The 23,290-nt window shown below is 41.2% G+C and overlaps 1 protein-coding gene across 2 annotated transcripts in view; it reads right to left on the reverse strand.

Moving 5' to 3' along the window:
• Positions 1 to 23,290, reverse strand: part of ccdc33 (coiled-coil domain containing 33) — a 31,218-nt gene that overhangs the window by 5,671 nt on the left and 2,257 nt on the right. Inside the window, exons 1-3 of one of the 2 annotated variants that reach the window (XM_078167865.1) lie at positions 3,228 to 4,097; positions 225 to 418; positions 64 to 127 (exon numbers count right to left, since the gene is read on the reverse strand). In XM_078167865.1, coding sequence (XP_078023991.1) covers positions 64 to 127; positions 225 to 418; positions 3,228 to 3,278 — 309 coding nt within the window. In that variant the 5' untranslated portion in view covers positions 3,279 to 4,097. Of the gene's footprint in view, positions 1 to 63; positions 128 to 224; positions 419 to 3,227; positions 4,098 to 23,290 lie in introns of those variants that run through there. The other variant, XM_078167864.1, reaches the window with a different exon arrangement.

Here is a 23,290-nt window from a genome sequence, read left to right on the forward strand (position 1 = left end):
GTGACAGCGGGGATTGCTTCACTGATTGATTCAAGAGTTTAGGTATTGATTGTGTCTAATCACCTTAGTTTGGAGGTCGGTGATCTCTGCCATGTGGGGATCATCCTCCAGATTATGCAGAGAGCGTCTAAGGGATTAACACATTTAATGGAAATTAATCATACTAAAATATTATTCATACAAGGATCATCACAATAACTCCATGCATGTATTATCTGTCTTACCGTTGATGGGCATGATGTACTTGATAGGTGTGGTTAATGTTGGGTTTGTTGGCCTGTGCAGCCTCTGGCTTCTCCTGTTCTTGTTGGGCTGCTCTGTGGGGCTCCGTCTTCGCTCCCTTGAGAGGGTAGCGGCCATTTGGTAGGATCTGTGCCAGGGCATCATGGGACGGGAGGTCATATCCACCCCTCTGAAGCTGTAGAGGAAAATGTTATTTTCATTGATAAATATATCTCAAAACTGGGCTAGAAATTGTCTCATAAATATGTCTCATGAATATGTCATAACAGACCCTAATGTTTCGCTTGGCTCTCCCCAACCACTTAAATCTGAGTGGTCCGAATTGCTTTGATTAATTTTGAACTGATGAATTGCTACAGAAAACGATGCATTACTTACAGTCCCCAGCTGTAAAACACTGTTACATAAAGTGGATTTCCATGTGCTCTATGTCTGCGATTTGTGTTGGACGTTTGTTTTTTTGCAGTGATATCCCTCCCAAATCCCAAAAGTGTCTATCAGGATTTATGTTATTGGAGTTTTATAAGAGTTTGTCTCTAAGGAGTCTAATACAGGGTTCAACCTCTGTGGTTGTAATTGGTCCCAAGGCATAAGTCACCACCTTCATCAAATCTGCAAGTCCCATGTGTGGCAAAGGGAAGGGTAAGCATCCTTCAATGTATTTTGTTTTCCTACACAGGGCCGTAATCACCTTTTTGACACTGGGGGTGGGGGGCTATTTCCAATGTCCACCCTCTTCAACCCAACCCTCCAGGGGTGTTTGAGGGGGAGTTACCTCCATGAGAAATTTTAAGAAACTGAACAGCAAAACAAACCATTTTATAGCATTTTGAACAAAGTCTTAGATCTGGGGTCTCATTTAAAAATGCATATGCACAAAACGAAGCCTGAAAGTGACGTAGGCCATTTCCCACACAAAAGTTGTCATCTATAAAAGCAGACTTGATTGGAGAAACTTTGACCCATGCTAATGAACATTTTGTTTTGGAGATGGGGAATTGGCGACATAGATAGTGAGGTGGAAGCCTGATTGTAGAAATGGTTGAATATTTTGGCGCACGTCATTTATGGCTTTTGTCTGTACACACACTTTTAGTATGGATCCTACACATTGTTTAATAAATAAAACCCCTGGAGTTCTCAGAGTTTTGATGGCTGAGTGCCATTTTAGGGAGCAAGCATATGATTGAGGGCCGCACAGGAAAAGTGCACACACTGACTTTTTTCATGACATACTATACAATGACTTTTTCTTACCTTTTTATGACATACTAAGACTTTACAAAAACTACAAATCAATGGCAATATCATCTATGTATAACTCATATTACATTTCAGCTTTCCAATTTTTTACCCCTTTGCAAGTAATGAAATAGAGACTGACTTGACATACCCACAGTAGTCAAGCAACGCCACCACTGCAGTTCACCATAGTATTAGAATCAGCAGTAATCGTAATGGCATTTTGTTAAGTTTATTTATCATTATGATTACATTTGCTAATTATTATTTTGGACGATGGTGTGTGGTTGTCTTTCTTTGTTTCTATGGAACCATCTTCCTGTTTCAGTTTGGGAGGCAGACACCGTCTCCAGATTGAAGACTAGACTTAAGCCTTTCCTTTTTGACAGCTAAGCTTAGGCTTGCCTTGGACCAGCCCCTAGTTAGGCTGATATAGGCCTAGTCTGCTGGTGAACCTCCTATGACACACTGAGCCCCGTCTCTCCTTCTTTCTCTCTCACTCTCAGATTCTGAAAGGTGGCTCTTCTTCATTTGCTAACATTGACATCCCAGTACTGTGTATCACTAACTCAGCTTCTTCGCTGGAGTCTCTGTCTCCACTGTCTTGTAGGTTTACCTTGAATCGCAGATACACCTGGATTGTGGGTTGTGGTCACGCTGCTGCCATGGTCCTGCCTGATGCGACCTACTACTGCTGTTATTATTAGTAATACTTCTACTATTATTATACACATGTGATTATTATTGTCACATACATATACTGTCACATCTTAATATATATTTATAACATAGCTATTGTCATTACTGTTTGCCCTGCATCTCTCTCTGTCTCTCTTTATGTATCATTTTGTCATATGGATTACTGTAATTATGTTGATGTGTTCTGTACACATGACATCTTTTGCACATCTGTCCGTCCTGGAAGAGGGGTCCCTCCTCAGTTGCTCTCCCTGAGGTATCTATCATTTTTTTCCCCTGAAAAGGTTTTTGGGGGAGTTTTTCCTTATCCTCTGTGAGGGTCCAAGGACAGAGGGATGTTGTATGCTGTAAAGCCCTGTGAGGCAAATTGTGAGGGGCAGATTGAGCATAGATGAACATAGGTGGGGATGTGTTCCCTCCCCAGTATATATTTTAACCACTGCCTACTATCCTCATACTGGATTTCAAAGTAATTGATTTTTCAATTGTTAATACACATGGAGTGGGGTCTGTGGGACTCCAGACTACGAGTAAAGCCAGTTTCAATAACACAAGGTGTAAATACACAATAGAAACCACAAGCAAGGAGGATTAACTTTGCAAATGTTGACTGTTAGCTGTGCAAGCAAAATGCTGCACAGTCTTCTATAACAATGTGGGAGGACTCCTGTACATCTGCTACGGCAACATTAAATCCACCGGTTGTTTTTACAGAAAACGAAAGCTTTTATCCCAAAAACTCTGCAGCTCTGACCTCTCAATACTCAGTGTGCTTGTGCGTGGCCTGTTCTACCTCTTCATCTCCTGAATATAAAGGCTGTTACATCACTATGCATACAGTACCCACTCTATCACAAGAGAGCTCTTAGTCAATAGCCTCACAGTCCTTCAAGTACGAGCCGAGCATATACAATCAGACTGTCAATGATCGCAGTTGCCAGGTTGCATAAATTCAAAGAAATTACATGAAACAGAGTCATTATCTCTTATCTTCCTACAAGCTCTCCCTCTTACACAAATACCTACACACTGTCAGAGCCTACCTTTATAGCTGCAGGGTTGCTAAGTGATTTTGTCTTATTGGAGGCCTTCATCCAACAGGAAAGGTCAGAGTCTTTATCAGTGCAGCGAACAAGTGACTGATGGTGGAAGTGAAAGTAGGAGCTCTGTCATTAAGCCAGAACAATCAACCTGTAACCACAACACACGTCTTAGCAACTCTCAGGCCAATGAGATTGAGTCCTGTTATGCACAAAATGGCATAGTGTCAGGTTTCATTATTCAACAGAGCTCAATGCAAAACAGTGAAATACAATCTATTTACATCTGGCATTTTAAAATCTCTCTGGAAAATAACTACTGTGATGTAGTAAAGCTATATCTGTGTCTTATTTTGAGGATTCTCTCCTCAGGTGTCGTGTCTGGTTTTACTCCCTGTCTTTGTGTGTGTTCCCGCCTGTGTTCTGTCACACCTATCTTGTTAGTCCTTCCCTGTTCCCAGAGTCTTCTTTTCACACCTGTTCTGTATTAGTCTTGTTAGCTCCACCCTAGTGTTCCCCACCACATCCTTGTTGTTAGTCAATCCCCATTTCCCTCCTTTTGCCCGAGTCCTCCAGCCGTGTCTTGTTCTTGTGATTACTTTTCTGTGTGTGTTTCCCTTTGTTCCTGGTCAACTTGTCTGCATTCATTCCTTGTGCTCATCTCAGTGTTCTTGGTGTTGTTTCCTGCCTGGGTCCTTTTCAGTTAGTTTTGGTTCTTCTGTCATTTGGACTTTCTGTTACCTGCCTGTTCTGGATTTTTTTTTCAGCTTTATTAAAGCTCGCTTTTTGGTCAACCTCAACCCTGCTGTTCTGCATTTGGGTCCTTCCTGAACTGATATTTGTCACTTTGGACACTGTGCAGATTTGGTACATAAAGTTTGCTTTGAACAGACACTGCTTTACCAACTATACAAATACAGTAATACAAAATATAATTAAAGAATCCATGAAATATTACCTTAGATTAAGCTACCAAACAGAGTATGAAGTTGTTAGCCCCGCGTTTACCACCTGCAAATTGATGCTTATATATTAATACATTAATAATAATAATAATAATAATAATACGGATAATAATAATAATCAAACAATATCATATTATTCTGGAAAAAAGCCAATCTGCATATTGAGCTTGGCCCTTAGGTACTTAAAGCGTATTTTAATTGACTTTTACTTGTGACAGAATTCCTGCACTGTGGTGTTGCTTCATTTATTTAAAGGAATACTGCACCCACAAAATGACCATTTGTATATCAGTCAGTCATGCTGTCTTATAATGAATTCATGAGGAAAACATAATGACTTATTGATTGACTGGGGACCACGTCTCACAGTGAAACTACATCAAAACATCTGTTTACAAACTCTCACAATATAATAATAATATATAATCCTGGTCACATTTATCCAGTCGTATGCTCAGTTCTTTCCGAACACATGCATTTTTGCTTAAAAAAAAAAAAAAATGTAAACATTATCTACGCTCTTTTCAAGCTAGCAATACTAAAGGTTTGCCTATGTTTGGGAAGTACTGAGCATATGACTGGATAAATTAAAGTGTACTGCACAAGTTGTGTGAGTTTGTAAATGGATGTTTTGATATAGTTTTGCTGTGCTCCCCGATGAATCAATCAACCAATCAATCCATATGTTCGCTGTTTTCCCTGGAGGCATGCAAGAATTTTTTTTTTTTTTTTCATGAATTCGTTGTAAGCACAACTAATTAATTTACAAATGGTGATATTGTGGGTGAAGTATTCCTTTAAGTAAAAGATATGAGTATGTCTGCCACCACTGCACTTTTGTACTGAGCGTTATGAAAACAAAATCAAACTTTATCTTCATGTCTGGAGGCAGCGTGTAACAATCAATGGATTCACAGGGAGGTTCCTGCTCAGTAAATACCAGCCCCCAAATGAATTCGGTCTTAGCCCAGATAAGCAGATAGATGAGGAGAGACTAATGATTTCTCAGTGACTCGCTGTGCAGCACCTGTGGCTCCCTCTGAGCATTTATTCCCACCTTTACTCAACTCAGTGAGAGTCTGATGTCAAACCACGAGTTCTGTGCAAAAGGAATATTTCATTTTAAAGGAGATAGATTTATAAAACAATTGAAGATACACAAGGAAATTACGATGGATTTTTGTCAAAAAGAACACGTATCTCCAAATTTTTACCTTTACGGAAAAATTGGAAGGTGGATAAGTGTATGTGCACATGCTTAAATGCAAATGTATGTGGAACCTTCAATAGCACGGATCAATAACTCTCCTGCATGGGTAGCTCATTAGGTGGGATAGACAATCACTGAAGATCTGATTGAGTCTAAATGATCAAAGTGGGGGCAGGAAGGAAGAGTCTTTAATGATATAAAAGACTGTGCCTGGCACTTACTTTACAATCTCTGCATATATATAGTTGATAAGCATCATCAGCAAATCAAAAGCAGCACAGTGACAATGTGTCGTAGCACAACCCAAAACTGGCAGGTAATACAATTCAGTATACTTATATACTAACAGCCGTGTGCCTGAGTATCTCGGTTACAGCTTCGCATATAAAAATCCCACTCTGTTCAGTTTTTAGATAAATATTTTCATAACTGACTGCTTTAATTCATGATAAATAATTCACTGGATGCTCGCAGCTATGTGCTCTGCTAGAAGACATAATCTTTTCTAATCCAACGAGGGAAATCCTGTACAAGTGAAAACACTTCCCGCGGAGTCTAATATCACATTATCATGTATGAGATTCCTCGACAAATTTACAAAATCCTCAGAACAAAATAATTCCTATTCGCATGTTGTGCTTCGCAGTGGCTGCTCGTGTTCAGAATGCCTCTGACTCTGTTACATGTAATCTGTGGAGAGCCTGGGAGGGGTCTCAGTGAAACAGTGTCGATCTGTGGTCTGGGAGCTTTCTGAAACATCATCAGAATTCAGCACACAGCCTGCAAAATGCAGCAAATGGGCTCTTCATTGGAGTGACAGCTCAGGGTCCGCTGCCACACAGAGCTTCAATTAGCCTGCCAGAGCTAAGCAGCTCCCAGGAGCTTTCTCTACGTCCACATTCTCCACCTTTCCTGTCCGCCACCTTTTATTTTTTTTTACACTCGATTCTTCCTCTGACCCAGACTTCACTCTTTTTTTTTCTCTTTTTGCACATTTGACCTCGGCATCCTCCCCATCCTTCCTCCCTGTAAAAGCACCACCCTCCTCAACTGTCCCATGCCGCCGTCCACACATGACAAGCCATGCGGAAATGCTTGAAAAGTGCTAAAACACACAAAGGTAAAAGGGTTGTCTGAGAGCTGAGGCGGAAGGGAGAAAAAACTGTGAGAGGAGGATGTAGAGCTTTACACAGCTGGACTCTCATCACCACAGGAATTCAGCACAGCAGTGGCCGTTCTTCTTTTATGTCTATGCTGCTGCAGTGGAGGTCTTAATAAAAAAATAATGGGATTAGAAAAGAGAAGCAAGAGTGACATAGTTTGATTTGTGTTCAACAAGAAGACATTTCTCACTTCTCACAAGTATTCTAGTTTTGATCACTGTTGGTTGGAGATGGAGATGTGCATACAGACGGAGATAGTTGTGCACACAGGATGTGCTGGGAAAATGTCTAAAAGCCTGCTCAATAATATCCATAGCAAGGAGAGACACTGGACATGTTACATAAGATAATAACCACAATTAGTACATATTTTAGTGTAGGGGTGTTGCAATATACCCGTATTGATGATAACAGTGCATTCTAAAAAATTACCAATGGCGTTTGTGGATCACACTTTTTTTTTTTAGCATACAAAAAATGCATTGCAATAAATTGTTTTAATCAGTTGACAACTTATTTCAAGAAAAAATTTAATTTTTTTTTTACATTTTTGAATAGGACTGAATTAAAATAAATATTTAGAATATCTTTAATAAAATAATCAAACCACTAATACGACTTTTGGATAAATATTAAGATGGTTCAACTTAATTAAGCTTTTCGAGGTCAAAACAAATCATGTTGGTTGTACTAAACTAATTGGGTTTGTCAGATTGTAAAAGGATGTACTCAGTAAGGCAAGAGTTGGAGCTACTTATACAGATACATGCAAATACTTACCTTAATTTTTTGAGTTGAACAGGTGGATTCTTTTTAGAGTGTTATATATAAATAATAAAAAATTGATATCCTCTTGATAATATAGCCTACATATAATAATATTTTGTAATTGTCAGTTCTGTTTCTTTCTGTTGTCACTTTGTCTCCGATGTAACTGCAAAAGGGGGCAATACCACGAACCTGTTCACCAATCTTTGCCTCCATTACCCCACATATTTCACCACAGTAGAGAGAGGAGGTTGCAGTTAGTTTGCCAGCCCTGAAACAGGAAATGTTACAGTGAGGTCTTAGCTGTGTGCAGTGGTGTAGTGGTAGTTGATGAGGTGTGTACTACTAGGTAGATAGGTAGGTTACCGATGAGGAAGTGGGCTATTTTGCTGATAGGTGAGTATACTGTCACTGGATAGAAAAAGAAGTGGGTATACCCCGTATACCTGAGTATATCCTCCACTACACCACTGGCTGTGTGTTAGCTAAGTTACAATAGTGCTGGACTTGACAGCATTTCCTCTCTTCTGGTTATTTGTTAGACAGCGGCAGATGTTAGGCCTTCTAGAACTTTCCTTCATCAGTTCATCCGATTGCCTTTCACTATCCATTAAGTGTAAATGTTTGGGGTTTTTTGGTATGCTTTCTTGTATGCCAATGACTATAGTTTTCTTAAGGCACAGATATTTCTAACGTCTTGGATCAGGCTGAATGGCAGTCTGTCCTTCGCCCTCATCTATGACAGGCTGGCATGCATCCCCTCCACACTAAATTATTACACTAAATTATATGTAGGAAAATCCCCATTCAAATTTAGTCAAATTGGCAATAATTGATCTGCATTTAGACTCTACATGCAATAACACTGCAAAACTGAATTGCAACTAATTGTTGTTTTAACAAGCTGTGACTGAAATGTGCCACCAAAAATTTAATTACCTGGCTCTCCCTGAGGGGAATCACATTTTGCACCATATGTAATCACACCCATGCCCTGTCAGCAAAATAAAACCACATCTGCAGCGGGCTGTTATGTGGATATAAAGGTTGGTAAAATATTGCAATAGAGAGAGAGAAAGAGAGAGAGGGAGTGACACAGAGTGAGAGGAGGGATGCAGAGAGAGAGAGAGAGGTGTGAGTCAAGGGCAACATGCAGCTCTGATTCAAGGACGTGTGAGGCTGACAGCCAAGCCCACACTCCTCATGAGGTCCATCCAGTGAGACCAAAGCCAAGGATTATCAGTAAATCAACGTCTGTCAATTACGGTTATGCTGTCGTGAAACCACAGCGCTCCATAAACAAACAGGGCAGCCACGTAAAAGCAGGGTCGGCCCTGAGCGGTGAGGGTGAACGAGTGCAAACACAGCTCAGTAACAACAGTGGGGGGGTGGAGATACAGCTACAATATGACCTCCACAACAACACAACAAACAATCACACATACACTTAATCATCAAACTGCTGAAAGCAGCGTAAGGATTACTAAATTATTTGAACTTCCTACATCATATTTTTGACAATAACAGGTAAAATTTACTCAACTTACACACTGAATTTGCCTGATGAAGAGCTCCCCTGATTTCTAATCACAAGCCAACAGGTGCTCAGGTAGAGCCTGATACAATGTGTGAATTCAACTGGCTTTTGCTCCTGGGTGGAAGCACACTGAGGGATTTCAAGAGACTTATTTTAAAGGCAATGAGTACAGCCCACAATATCGAGTCTACCTTCAGTTAAGTCGGTCAAACACTGATCTTTCCTGGAGGCTTCAGTGTAAAAAGGGAGTTGTGGTCCATGACTTTTACATTTCCCATCAAAGAACAAAACATAATGTTGCAAGACTATCAAAGGTGTATTTAATGGTAAGATTCTGACACTCTAGTTAGTCAGTAGGGAAGGAGGTAGTGGAGTAAAGGATCTGATTACCTCCTTCACTACTAACTAACTACAGTGTCATCTTACTTTTAAATACACCTTAACACCTCTAAAAAGCCTTTGATAGTCTTGCAACAGATCCAGACAATGTAAAAACATTAGAAGTTAAAGTCTGGCATTTAAAATCCTATTTGAATTAAAGTAAAAAGGTATGATCAGTAAACATATATTCACTTAAACTATTAAATGTACTTGTTGCTGATACATTACACTGCTAATATTGATGTATTAGTGTGTAAGTGACATTTTACTCTCAAGGTGGAGTTAGTTTTATGTGCAGTTAGCTACTTTAGTCTAGTCTCTGGTCCAGTGTAACCCTCCAGAGAGACACCAAATAAATCTGACGGGTTGGGAAAGGATTAATGAGAGAGGAAAGAAGAAAAAACGTAGTCCATAATATAAAGCAGCATACAATTAAAATATTCAAGTTAAATAAACGTACGTAAAAGTACTTAAAATCTGAAACTGCAAGACATTAAACTGATATCAGAGTCATTCATAAGGATACAGAGCCAACCTACAATTCAAAACAGATTTTTAAATACCATGAAACTTCAATTAAAATCCTAGTCCCGATTAAACACCCATTTCCTTTTACTAGCCTGGTGTGGCTTAGACAAATAAACATCTGTCTCCATTAGACGCCTGGTCTGGTTGCCAAGCAGTTCATTTTTTTTATAGAAGTTCTTCAGATGTATAAAAATGGGTTGTCGGCTACCTCAAATTATGTGGCGATTCCTCGATTGCCTTGTAAGTTATTCATATTCCTTTAGTCCATAAGGGTCGTCAAATCAAAAGAATCAAAGGGTATTTGATAAAAATTAATCAAAGTTGGTTTTGTGTCCGTATGCTGGGTGTTGTAATCCCTGAGTGCCGTAACTCACTCTCTCTCTCTGATGCGCTTTTTGAAGGAGCTAGATCAAATGAATGATTCATAACTGATATACTATCCGACGCCTAATTTTTATACAAGTAATATTCATACTAGTTTAAATAAACACTTTGATTGTATTTCCCGATCTTTGCTGAGCAACAGTTTCGTGTGAAAGGAATTAAAGGCCTGTCCCATATAGACGCCTGTCACAAATATAGACCTGTTGATTTAAGTGATTTAAGCAGTTAATTACTGAAGTTTTATGGTATATTACAGTTTTAAAGAAAGCACACCATTTCTCTAATATATGGAGACCAATGAATTTTTAATGTATACTGTACTGTAATTTCTGTGTTTCCTGTGAATTCCCTGATCCTAATCAAACATGCATAAGTAGTATGACTAAGCCTCTGGGGAGTATGAGGCAATCTAAACCAACCCTAAAGCCTCGCCAACAGCAGGGTGGTGTCCATGTCGCAGTCAGCCACAGCACAGTGCGTATCAGTGACTGCTTTTCCCCACCGGCTCGACATGACCTTTCCAAAATGCTATACAACTGAGGCTTAATGACTAACACACCAGTTGACATTTACCAAAGCCAGCTTGCTGTTGAATAGTTCAGAGAAACATAAAAACACTAATGTTGCATGTGCGCAAAGGGGACCCCCAGGAGTTAAGATTTGGAGACATGTATGAAACCAACAACAAACTTTTTAGAGAGTGTTTTTTTTAAATATTCAGAAAGAAGCCATAACAGCAATTACCTGGTAAAAACAAACAAATCCAAATAAATTAAACATTTAAGCTTAAAATTAAAAGCATGTCACATCCTGTCTGAGGCTGTGAAAAGGGCATGAAGATTGATGAGAGAGTGGCAGGCGTGCCTGTTGTTTAATACATCATTCCTATTTCGGCAGGACTGTCAGTGGGATTGAATTTACATCAGAGGGCAGACAAGTGATGCAATGATGTCAACACCCAGCCACACACCCTTTCCCAAACACACTGGACTGAGGTCAGACAAGTCAACTGATGTGACTGCAGCGCTTAGACAGAAACACCAACTTCCACCCCAGATCCTGTCAGGAGATGGAAATCTTGAAAACACTTTGTGTCTGAAAGCCAGAGGCCTGCATCTTGATTATCCCAGCATGGGAGAGCAGGTCAGGAGAGCAACTGCCATTAAAAAAAGGGTCAATGGACCCAAATGATGACCACATAAATTGTTCCCCTTCCAGTGTGTACATTACTGTGGAGTAGACGGCTGTTCAGAGTGCTGTTTGGTATGCATTCGTCAGTCATACAGCTTCTAAGCAACCTTGGAGAAGACCGTTTGTCATGTGCAGAGAGGAATTAATGGCATTAGCCAGGGGTCCATCAGAGGGTTAAAGACTTACATTAGCTTCGCATCGACCGAGGGGAGCAAAGGCACGGGGGGCTGACGGGACATTGTGCATTCTGGGTACATCATTTACATTCCCAAAATCAGATAAGAACGTGCAATAGAGACGTTAACCCTTCAACCCTCTTCCTGTGCAGGACAATGCTCTGATCTTTAATGACCAGGCTGAGCTATTCAGCCAGACTTCATGACAACCAGCTTTGTGCAGATGGACAGATGATAGACCATTATCATCTGCACTGAAGCTGAGCTGATACAAGACAAGCTAGACAATAGCTGACACTGCTGGAACAGCTTCATTGTGAAGCAGCAGCACATCTGTATTCAGAGGCGATTGCGAGGTTACACATTTAGCTGAGGTGGGAATTGCAGAATAGCTTTAAATCTGTTCTACACGGTTTGCTCCGGCTGCCGTGAACAGATACAGGCCCCTGCATGGCACTTCAAACAGAGCTGCCCAGCCTAACCTGCACGCCAGACAGGAGCCAAAGAACTCCCAGTGCCCCCCTGCTCCGCCCTTATCAGAGAACAACAGGAGAACGAGGTAAACAACTGAGGAATTAGCAGTAAATAAGCCTGGTAAGAGCTGTCTTAACGACTCCGCTGTCCGTTAAATATAGACTCATGGAGTGTTGCCTGTGGAAATTTACATAAATGGCTCTCTCTTGTATTTAAGAGCCACATTATGCATTTATTAGAAACACAGATTAAAATACTGGTAATAATAGACACGTGCTTGGGGCTCTTTCATATAACAGCCATCAGAACCTTGGCTTATGATGACCCTCAGTGTCCAAGGTCTCCAAAGCTCTCAGCTCTCGTATTTAGACTCAGACTGAACCGCCCACATTCATGATCCCCCCTCCCACACATGCCTGGTTTGCTCCATAGCCTTTCTTCCTTCTCTTGTCTGTCAAGGCCAGCTTGCATCACTTCGGCTTTGCCTACATTTCAGTCCAACACTTACAGACAATGTCAAATGCCTGTTGGCCTTGTTGATTACATTATCTGCAGAATGTCTTCAATTTCTGGCACAAAGCAGAGATGGGAAATTACAACGCCGCGGCAGAAAGGCATTCACGAGCAAATGGAGAAACCAGACAGTCAAGGTTGGAGTCATAATCAGAAAAAAGAATATATTAAAAGCATTTAAAGCAGCTTAAATTGCCAGCTTCAAACCCAAATCTGTTAGTTTTGACGCTGTTTTTTCCCTCAATGGACAAATATGTGTACTGGCCAAAGTAGTCAAAACAAAACCAGATGCTCACAACCCACAACTCACCTCACAGTGACAGCACAAAGCCAGCAGATGTCACTGTGGCCCCATTTCATCTCCCGTCAGCCAATCGACCGACACAAACCTCTGTGTGTGAGAAGTGCTGCGAGACTCTGCTCACTCTGCTGTGTCTAAATTGCACAGCTGCAACGTGTGGAAAAGTGTCTGTGAAGCTATTACTATTCAGGACCAGTTCCGCACTTCTCGTCCCTCTGTCTGCAATACTCTCAAACCACAACAGTGCCCGGCGGCAGGAGGCTGGGAAATTACTGTACACTGCAGCTCTGCTGGAGTAGGACTGCATACATTATGCTGCATCTGAACCCGGGGTCCTGCCTGTGGGGAGTACCGCAGCCCTGCCAATAAAAAATACATAAAGGATTTCACACATACGTACTGTTATTATTGGAATAATTGCAGTGGTGGTGATGCTACGAGAACGGTTTGACAATCAAATGCACGACAAATCTGAAGGATACAAATGAGAACGTTCCTCTCTTTCTGTTCACGTCTGCACCTTTCAGTCATACATCACAAAAAGGCAAAGTGGAAGTATTAATGCACGGCAGGTCTACCTGTCTGCTGCTATAAAGCCTCTGTTTGTTCTGACTGATGGGGGGAAAAAAGTAATCAGATTCTTTTCAGGGCAGCCATTGCACAAAATCAATACTATATAGGGAGGCCTGATGAATTTGAAATTTGTACTCAGAGTGGATATTGATCAGTCTCAGTCAGAAGACTTTTGAAAGCCCATGTAGATTTACAATCAATACATAGTTTAAAACACATAACTCTACAATTATAAAACTTACATGAGTGAAGAGAATGTGTGTGAGCACCAACAATACTATCCATCTACTTATTTTAAATAACCTAACCTGATCATAGTGTTTTGTTGTATGTAAGAAGCAGAGGTGCTGTGACGTTCATGTTCATCAGATACAATTAACTGGATTGGGTGGTGCTTTTGCCTGGGAGGGACAACACAAGTGAAGGACCCTTTTGCCTCAAGCAGGAAAGATGGGGTCATTGGGAGACTGCACAGAGCACTCAGTAGAGATACTGGATGTTAAATACCATGGCACAGTCAGTGCATTACCCCTGGCGTCAGGGCAATCAGCATTTTCAATACTGATAACATAAAAAAAAAAAATCAAATGTGATTAAGAAAAAACAATCCATATTTAGTTGCAGTGGTTATGTAACCTCGATACGCTTGAAATAAAAGACTCCTGACTTCACATGGTGGTCTGGCAGACAGAGCCTGTATCTTGTGCTACTGAAACTATCCCGGTCCTGTGGCTCATCAGAATGAAAGCTGTGTGCTGGAAGGTCTCCTCCAGACTTCCACCTAATATCATTAGGAGCGGATACACACCGCCTGGACTAATCCAGCTGTTCCCCACAATTACATTTTAGCCTCTTAGACATATCTGACCCAAGTTCATTGCAATAGTGCTTTCCGGGCACAACTTTATGATTGAGTTACTGGCTGGAAACGGAGTCTCGTAAAAAATACTTATGAGCCTTACTCATAGCTGGGTCAGCTTGACAAATGGTCTTATTTTTAATTAAAGAAAGATGTTAGTTTTTTTTTAAAAGATGGTCCAAATTTATGATAACCCATGTCTGACATAATACAGTTACTGTAATATGACTCAAAGATTACAGGTTTATGGGGCGCCCAGTTGCTCAGTGTTAAGGCGGGCATCCCATGTACAAAGGCATTGTCTTTGCACAGCGGTTTGATTCCAGCCTGAGGTCATTTGCTGCATGTCATCCTTTCATGCCTAATCTGTCCTGTCAAATAAAGGAAAAAGCCAAAAAAAAAAAAAAACTTAAATAAATAAAAAAAATTACAGGTTTATCTCACAGAGCAGTATGCAACATTCAGAGCCTATCTACAGTAGGTTATGACTCAGAGTCAAAGCCCGAGTGTCTGCACACAGCTCTCAAGTTGGAGCTAGCTGAGCTGGCAGCTAGCAGCTAACGGTGCTAATGGCGTGGACAGTGCTTACAATGGCAACGGTGCTGACAGAACTAACAATGTAAATGTGGGGGTAACTGCAGGATGGACATTACACTACCACAACAACACCATTCCACCACCATGGGTCGGGATGGTATTATCAGTAGTAACCACCATATGGGTACAGTGCAGAGCTGCGGAAATTAGCCAGCCAGTGGCACCCAGGAGCTCACAGCTGAAATACATGGGACACAAGTATGACGCAATTTTGACCAGCCTCCCATGAATTCCACCAGTCATAGCAGTCCCCAGTGCAAATGTAATGAACATACGTCACCAAATTCAAGGTATGAAGATGCAGATGTGCGTTTCTAATGTCTCACATTTACCAACAAAAACTACTGCTAAAAACCATGCAAAACATTTCTCTGATGTTCTTCAAGAAAGCGGAGGTGAACTGTTCTGCACCCAGTGCAATATTGTGGTGGAACACAAACAAAAATCTTCAACTGACAAACACTATTCTATCATGAACATGTTCGGACAATGGCTGAAACTAGTGGACCACAGACCAGACAAATCACCGTGACAGAGGCTGTTGCATCTAAATCTTTTGCAAGCACTGAAAGACTGAAGGTAAATTAGATTAAATATGCATGGTTGGCAGTAACGTTTGCTACCAATATGCTTAAAACATCACAACTTTCAATTTTTTAAAAAAGCTGCCGCGAAATCAGGCATTATGGGCTGCAACAATCCCGAAAAAAGCCTGCAAAATCTTAAACAGATTGTTCTTGTATTTTCACCTGTTTGTGGGCCGCAGGGCTGCGCAAAGAGAAAAAAAAAAAAACGGACCAGGCATGTAAAAATAAAGAACCGTGTGATGCCCATTCAGGCAAGTGCGCCCAGTGTAGCAGCTTCAATTGATTATAATGGATGCGCTCTGCTGCAGACATGTTGCACCACATCCTTTTCCCATATATTTTGGCCATCACATGCACCAACATACAAGCATGGACAGCTACTACTAAAAGGATGGGTGAAACTCAGATTACAGCACACACAGAGGGGGAGCAATCATTCTCTGCTCAGGACACCATTACTCCACTGTATCTTTACTTAGCAAATAGATGGTTGCTGCTTGTATTAATGCTCTAAATGTCACATACAGCTCCTTTGAAATTCAAACCAACATAGACAATCCCATTACCTTGCGCTGTATTAGATGCCCTTTAAAGGGAGTCAGATTAAAGTTTACAAACTGGAGCACAAGAGACATGTTTATGTAAATAAACATACTGCATGACATTTATAGAAATCAGTTCAGCCAGCAGGACGAGGCTGCATACGTCTCAGAGACAGACTCTAGCCAGACTCTCTGCGCGGTATGTTGCAATTTGAATGTTGACTCACAAATGGATCCTTCATTAACCTGGCATCTGGAGGCCATCTAATAAGCAGACTTTTCCTTGAAGCACATCTCCAATCTGTCTCTCTGAAATGAGGGTGCTGGACTGCGATGAGCACCAAAGACATGCAGTCTGAGTCTGGGCGTGTTTGAGGAAAAAGAGAGACAGTCACAGAGGAAGTACAAGGCACTAAGCTATGCGTAGTCACACAATCCTTGTCTTCTTAAATATGTGTTTGTTCTGCTTGTCTGGGCCACCTGCCCACTGACACATGAATTATACTGTGGGGATGTTACTCTGTGTTCTATCAAAGACAGATTAAATGGGCTATTGAGCCTTTCGATCTTCCTGCTCGGCCCAGCTCCCTCTATCCATAGCTGGACTGGCAATTTATGATGTTGCAGGGTCTAATACACCAATCTTCTGCCTCAGCACAGGAGCGTAGTGACAACAGCTGCGGAGATAGCGACTGTCAGACTGCTGCAGTGATGATGTGCCTCTCCATCCAGCAGCGGGCAACTAGTTGCAGCGAAGCCCCCTGGTGCTGTCCATGAGGCTGAAGAGAACAAAAGCATCAAAGCTGGAGCTCTCCTCCTCGCTCCTCTCGTACGGGGGAGGGCCCGAGCTGTGAAGGGGGAGGCACCATGTGTACTTGATTCAATTAGGCAGTCTGTGAGGTGTCCCCTGGGAGCAGGCTGCAAAGAAAGGGGCTGCAGGCCTGTCTAACAAAGACATTCAACCCACCCCTTTGCCCCTTCTGAATCCACCTCATTAGTCAGTCGAGTAAGTGTTGATCATCTCAAACAGTGTCCTCAGCACACAACAGTATGAGGAGGAACAGATCTTCTTCTGACTCTCTGTCAGGCTGAAGTGAGACAACATAACAAACTGTACCCTTGTTAGGATTTTCAATGCACTGGTATTTGCATTGCACAGAAATACAAACTACCATCGCTGCAAAAGCTATATTTTGTAGCGATGGGAATAAAAGAATGACCAAATCTTTCTGTACAACTCTATTTAGTGTACAGTACATACTAGGTCAGCCTGTAAATGACAGAGTGCTCATTAATCTCTAACGTATCGTAAAGTAGTGCAACAACGTAGTGAGCGAGGCCTGATTAAAGTGGACTTGAGTTAAGACCTCCAGCAGCCAATGCCAGTGGTGCATTCACATGCTCCTCAGATGGTCTTTATTTTGATGGTGTGTTCATGAGCTTTAAGTTGAAGTGTTGAAACAACATAGATGTTACAAAGAAGATGTGTCTTCTGTAACACTGAATTGAGCTTACATAGCCTACCTACATACAAGTGGGATGCTGAATCAATGCAAGATGAATATTTTACATAAATGGTAATGCACTGATGAGAAGTTTTGTGAGGCAGGCACCACTAGCTGTCTAATGTGCTTGTACTATAAGAGAGTGTCACAGAGAAATCTTTTTGAAGGTTATTCCAAGTGAGAGGAAGTCAGTCCGTGCACTAGGAACAGACAACAAAACTGAGTCTTGAGACCTCAGACTGAAGCTACAGTCAGATCTCTGTTCAATCAAAGTACAAATATAAGAAGGGAGTTTACCTAGTAAGGCTTTTTAACTGCACAAAAAGTGGTGACTGAGCCTACGAAAGGTCAAAGATGGCCGACCAGCCCTGGAATAAAGCGTACAGTGATGAGTGCGGGCTTTATGATTTGTAAGAAATCTCACTGCACTATTATATGCAGTATCTAACATGTGCAAACAATGTGCAGATGCATTCATGTACAACAAATCACCGTAATCTAGAACCAGTAAAAACGTAGCAGCAACCAGTCTTTTTCTGACCTCAAAGGAGAAACAGGACTTGTGTCTGAAATAAAACCCTAACATCAGCCTCAACTTTTTAAGAAGAATATCAACCTGAGGTTTAAAAGACAGAGACTCATCATGCCAAATACTGAGACATCTGTAAGTGACAACCTCTAACTTCTCTCCCTGAGAAGTAAGAACATCAGGCAATTTGGCCATGACTGCTATAGTGCATTTTGTGTACACTGTGCAGTCCATGTGTATTTGTTTACTGAATTCTTATGGGTTAAATTACTTTTCTGTAAAAGTTATTACATGCCTCTGTCTGTTCACAGTAGCTGAGCAACACAAACAGAAAGTGACGCAGGGATTCAGAGTTAGAAAATAAACCAGTAGAAGAAATATCTCAGTCCAAGCTGTTTGTGAGCTTCAGTAGCAACCGTATCTCTTGGCAAACATCTGTTATATCCACTATCTGACTCATGCCACTGAAAGTCCTACATGTTTCAAAGTTTCCTCTGCATCACAGAGAACAAGCGGAGCATTTAGCTCTTTTGAATGTCAGACAGATAAATACGGTCCGGCGCCATTAGTATTCATTTTTCGTTCGGCTGGTCCTTTGAAATGCAGCAGATGTCTGTGTTTCTGCATTTGCACGTTGTCAGAGTTGCTTATAGAGGCGATGGCAGAAAAGGAGAAAAAAATGGAAACATCTGCTTGGTCTGCTTTAATCAGTGCCACGCCATATCTGTCGACACCAATCTGTTGTAAATCATTTCGAGATCATCAGACAGAGTTAGTTTAAAAAAAACGTGCTTACATCAATGGTATAGGAGAAGGGTATGCAAGCCATATATTAGACAGAAAGTGTTCAGATGGTGATTGATCCCGCAGAAGAATTTTGCTTTTCATGGCTGTATTAGCCAACATAAAATAAATTGAACTCAGACCATTAACACAAGTAACGGATGAACAAAAAACAAATCTAGGCACTGGTCTATTCAGTCACAGCACCGCCAACTGCTTGCGTGCACTCACATCCACCTACAGGCCCACCAACCTGCAGCCTGACAGTCACACCTGCTGTGCTCTGGGACCACTTGGCTGTTTTAGCAATCATTGCCATCATAGGAACCAGAGATAATTACACAGCTTCCACCCACCAGGCTGGCCCGCTTCGCTAAAACCCTATTGCTTCAGTGCAGCAATAACACTTGTCTAAATGAATGCAAGGCACTTTACTGCACGTCTGACAGCACCCATTTATTCTGCCGTCCAACTGGAAAGAAAAAACAAATTAATTTGGCACTTAAGGCCCCCACCCCTGTGAATAATGTATCACCGTTCCTTCAAACGGCAACCCCCACCCCCAAATCACCACCATTATTCAACCCCTGTTTTTATGATTCCTGGTTTTAGGTAATACAACTGTTAAAAGAATCTTCCATCAAAGCCTTTTACATTCATACAGAAAGATGAATCACTGGAGTTTGATCCCAATCTGCTCTCATCTGCGCTGCCATCAATCTTGAATAATTATTCCATTTGTCTAAAACAAGCATTTATTCACGCTCTCCCTATTAAATACAGTGGAAAATATCCATCTGTCTAGTACTGACGGCCTGGACACAAACTAATAGCTCTACACATTTTTCAAAATCTAGCTGAGTATATGAACAGCTTCATCTTTCTGTTGCATCAAAGTCAGGTTCATGGTGCATGTATTTGCTAGCCACAGTCTCTTTGTTCACTTCACACCGTCTAGTTTATGGTCTGGGCGTCAGAATAGCAGATCTCTAACAATTATCACTTGTGCACCCAGATCCCAGTAACACCTCTCCTCCTCCCCTAGGGGAGGACAGACGTTGGGTTTTACACTCTCTTGTGCCCCATTATATTTATGCAAATGAGACTAAAATCAGGGGAAATCAGGGGGCATCCTTTCCTGTTAGCGCTAATTAGCAATGAATGCTATATTGTATACATTATGCATGAAGTCCCCCTCTCTACGCAGCTATACATTGTGACCTTGAACACGAGGCCAAGTTTGGGTTGTAACACCAAGAACTCTTGATTTCCTGCAGTCTAGCAGAGTATTAAAAAAACTCAGCCATATGATGACAGATTCTGTAAAGATCTGCAGTTATTTGCAGTATGAAATTGAAGTGACAGTCTGGGGAAAGCCTTTTTGACAATCATTGTCCAGGAACATAATACTTATGAGCATAACACACAAGAGAGCCATCCCGGCTGCAAAAAGATCTATTAATATCATATGGCTACAGCCTGCCAATGAATCAGGCCTCATAAAGGAGCCAAACAGCAGGAGAGAGACAGACCGGGCACATAGGTGGCAAGACACATCACATCGAAGATTGTCACTCTGCTCCCGAGAGCTAGTAAATAGTATTTTCTCAGATGCCATAAAAGGGGCCGCATTAAGATAATAATGTTGAGAAGCAATTATTAAAGAGCAATAAAGTATGTTTAGTACCCTCTCCAGGCAAGTGGGGCACGTATTTTTTGAGTAACTGAGCTTAGAAGTGAGGCCTGTGGCCCCACGGCTATCCGTGGTGTTCCATGTGAAAAAATTAAATGAAAATTGACTTGTAACAAAGTAGACATGAAGATGTGCTTTGTTATGATTGAATCTTTGATGAAGAAAATCTATATATTTTTTTAGCCTTTCTCCCCCCGTATGTCAGCATTGCCATCTCCACACTGAAGCTATTATGCTATGTGCAATTTATTAGCACAAGTGACATTTTGAGCTAAATATAAAGACATCATCTCTAAGTACACGTTTTGGTCACATGACAGACACATGATGATCCTGGTAAAAAAACAAACAAAAAAAAAAAAAACAAGCTACAGATAACAAGTTACATTATATACATCATATAGAAATGCATGTTATGTTAACCAAACCAAAACCAAGAAGCACTAACACGTCACACCAGTTTTAGCCTTTTTACATTGGCTCCCTGTTTGTTTCAGGATTGACTTTAGAATCTTACTGATTACCTTTAAGGCTCTTCATGGACTGGCTCCAGATTACATTTCAGACCTGTTAGTCCCTTATGAACCTCTGGGTAGTTTGAGATCCTCAGGCAGAGGTCTTCTGCTTGTTTCAGAGTCCAGGTTGAGGACCAAAAGGGACAGAGCTTTTGCAATCAGGGTCCCATGGCTCTGGAACGACCTGCCCAAGGATATGACGATGGCTTCGTTTAAGTCTCTCCTAAAAACGTACTTCTATATTCTGATTTTATCTGAGCTGTCTGTCTATTTTATTGCTATCTTACTGTTATTTCCCATTTATTATCTTGATTTTAGTTTTGGCTGTTTTTATTTTATCTTTTACTAAGATGACATGTTATTAGTTTTATTCTCCTTGTGTTTAAAATGTATTTCGTTTTATTGTACAGCACAACAATGTGCTACACAAAGAGATGATGATGACCTCAATGCGCACAAGAAAAACACAAGGCCAGAGGCCATCATATCTTCTATATGGCTGGATCTAAACAGCTAGATCTCAGTTGAAGTGCCTCTATAATAAAATAGGATATTCCTATGAATTATATAGAAAAACAGACCACAAATATTCACAGAGGAGGGGAACAACACACTGTATACAGAGATCGTTTTTATTGCTATCTTTTATTGGTCCAGCGCCTAACTTAAACGTTTTTTGGATGTGTGTGACTACTATGCTTTTTTTGTGTGCTCTCTAATCTAAAAGCATAAAAGTATCAATGCAGGAAAACAGTAGGGATGAAATCCACTGTAACTCAGTGTCCATCTTTTTAAGATGATACAAATCTTTATCAGAGAAGCAAGAAGTATGTGACATACTGTTATCTATTAAAGTGACTGTAATTGTGGCAATTTGTGACAAAGCAATTATTCCATGATTTGCTGTGTTTAATGACTCTAATATTCAATTATATATATGACTATTTCTGACAGAACAAAACATCATTAACGAGGTAATAAGATATGACAGTGTTTTGACACCTTGTGACTGGACTCAGATCTGAATCAATGGAACATGTTGACAGCTAAGCATTGGAGTGTCTGTACAGAAAATCAACAATCCACACCTCTACATTACATATAATAAAGGAAACATTGCAACGAGAAACACAAAGAATAGCTGTTGTCATGACAATACACTACACAATCTGTACCACCTAGATAATGAAATAAAGCTGTAAAAAATTAAGTATAACAAAGTAAAGCATGAGCAAGTATAAGCCCCTTACTCATCCATCCCCACCTTCATCCCTTTCTGCCCCATTTCCTACTTCAGCTTCCTGCAAAGCTCCTGGTGGAGGAGCCATGAATGAGTTATCTGAATACATTGTAGATACCTCTGTAAAGAGATTTGGCTGTGCTGGAAGGATTCAGGGCACATTAAAACCTGTGTAAAAATTGCTGATTTAGCAACAGTTTAGTTTCACATTTTCTCCTTGCATGTTTAGTTTTACTCCCCATGTTACCAGTGGTGATGGAGTAATACTCCGACATTGGAGCGGCAGCATCAGTAAACACAGGAGCACACTCTGGTTCCGGAAAGTGAAAGCTGTGGTTCAACACAAGCTGCGTCTCGAGGGGAAACAACCCGGGAGACCTGAAGCAAACACAGAAGAGGAGCCCAGCAACACACAACAAAGGCTCAATGTGGCTTCAGGAAATTATCTGCATTCATCAAAAATTTAAACAGAACTCTGAATCCATCTTTAGTCTGCTGTAAATCTATATTAAGCACAGCGTGTCCTCAGGTTAATAACGCGTCTCTGGGCAGGAATGAGAGGACATGATGATCAACAGTTGGCACAACGAGGCTGATCGCAGCAGGCAGTGCTGTTGTGGCATAGCTGGTGTGAGAGCGTGCCCAGCACCTGGCTGGTGCCCCAGGGAGAGCTGGCAGATGGTATTGACGCTGGGGTGTGCAGCCTCATATATTGAGCACGACTAAGCCTGACTCCCTGGGAGAGGTGGCAAAGAAGGAGGGCACCTGCAGGTGAGGACTCAGAAAGCAGTGCCAAACAGAGGACTCCAATGGACTGGGCTGGAGAGAGCCTACAAGGGTCACAATAAGCCCCAGGCAGACAGATGTTGCAGCTCATTAGGGCTCATAAAGCAGGTCTGCATACTTAAATGAACAACTGAATTATTTATGTCTGCACTGTCTGCATCTTTCTGTAACCTGTCTCTAACCCAGTACTTTCTCACTCCACGCTACTATGTATAGGCGCGGGTCATACTGAACATACACCGCAGAGAGCTTTGGTGCATCTATAT

The sequence above is a fragment of the Epinephelus lanceolatus genome, chromosome 5, assembly GCF_041903045.1.
Source record: "Epinephelus lanceolatus isolate andai-2023 chromosome 5, ASM4190304v1, whole genome shotgun sequence".
NCBI classification, from domain to species: Eukaryota; Metazoa; Chordata; class Actinopteri; order Perciformes; family Serranidae; genus Epinephelus; species Epinephelus lanceolatus.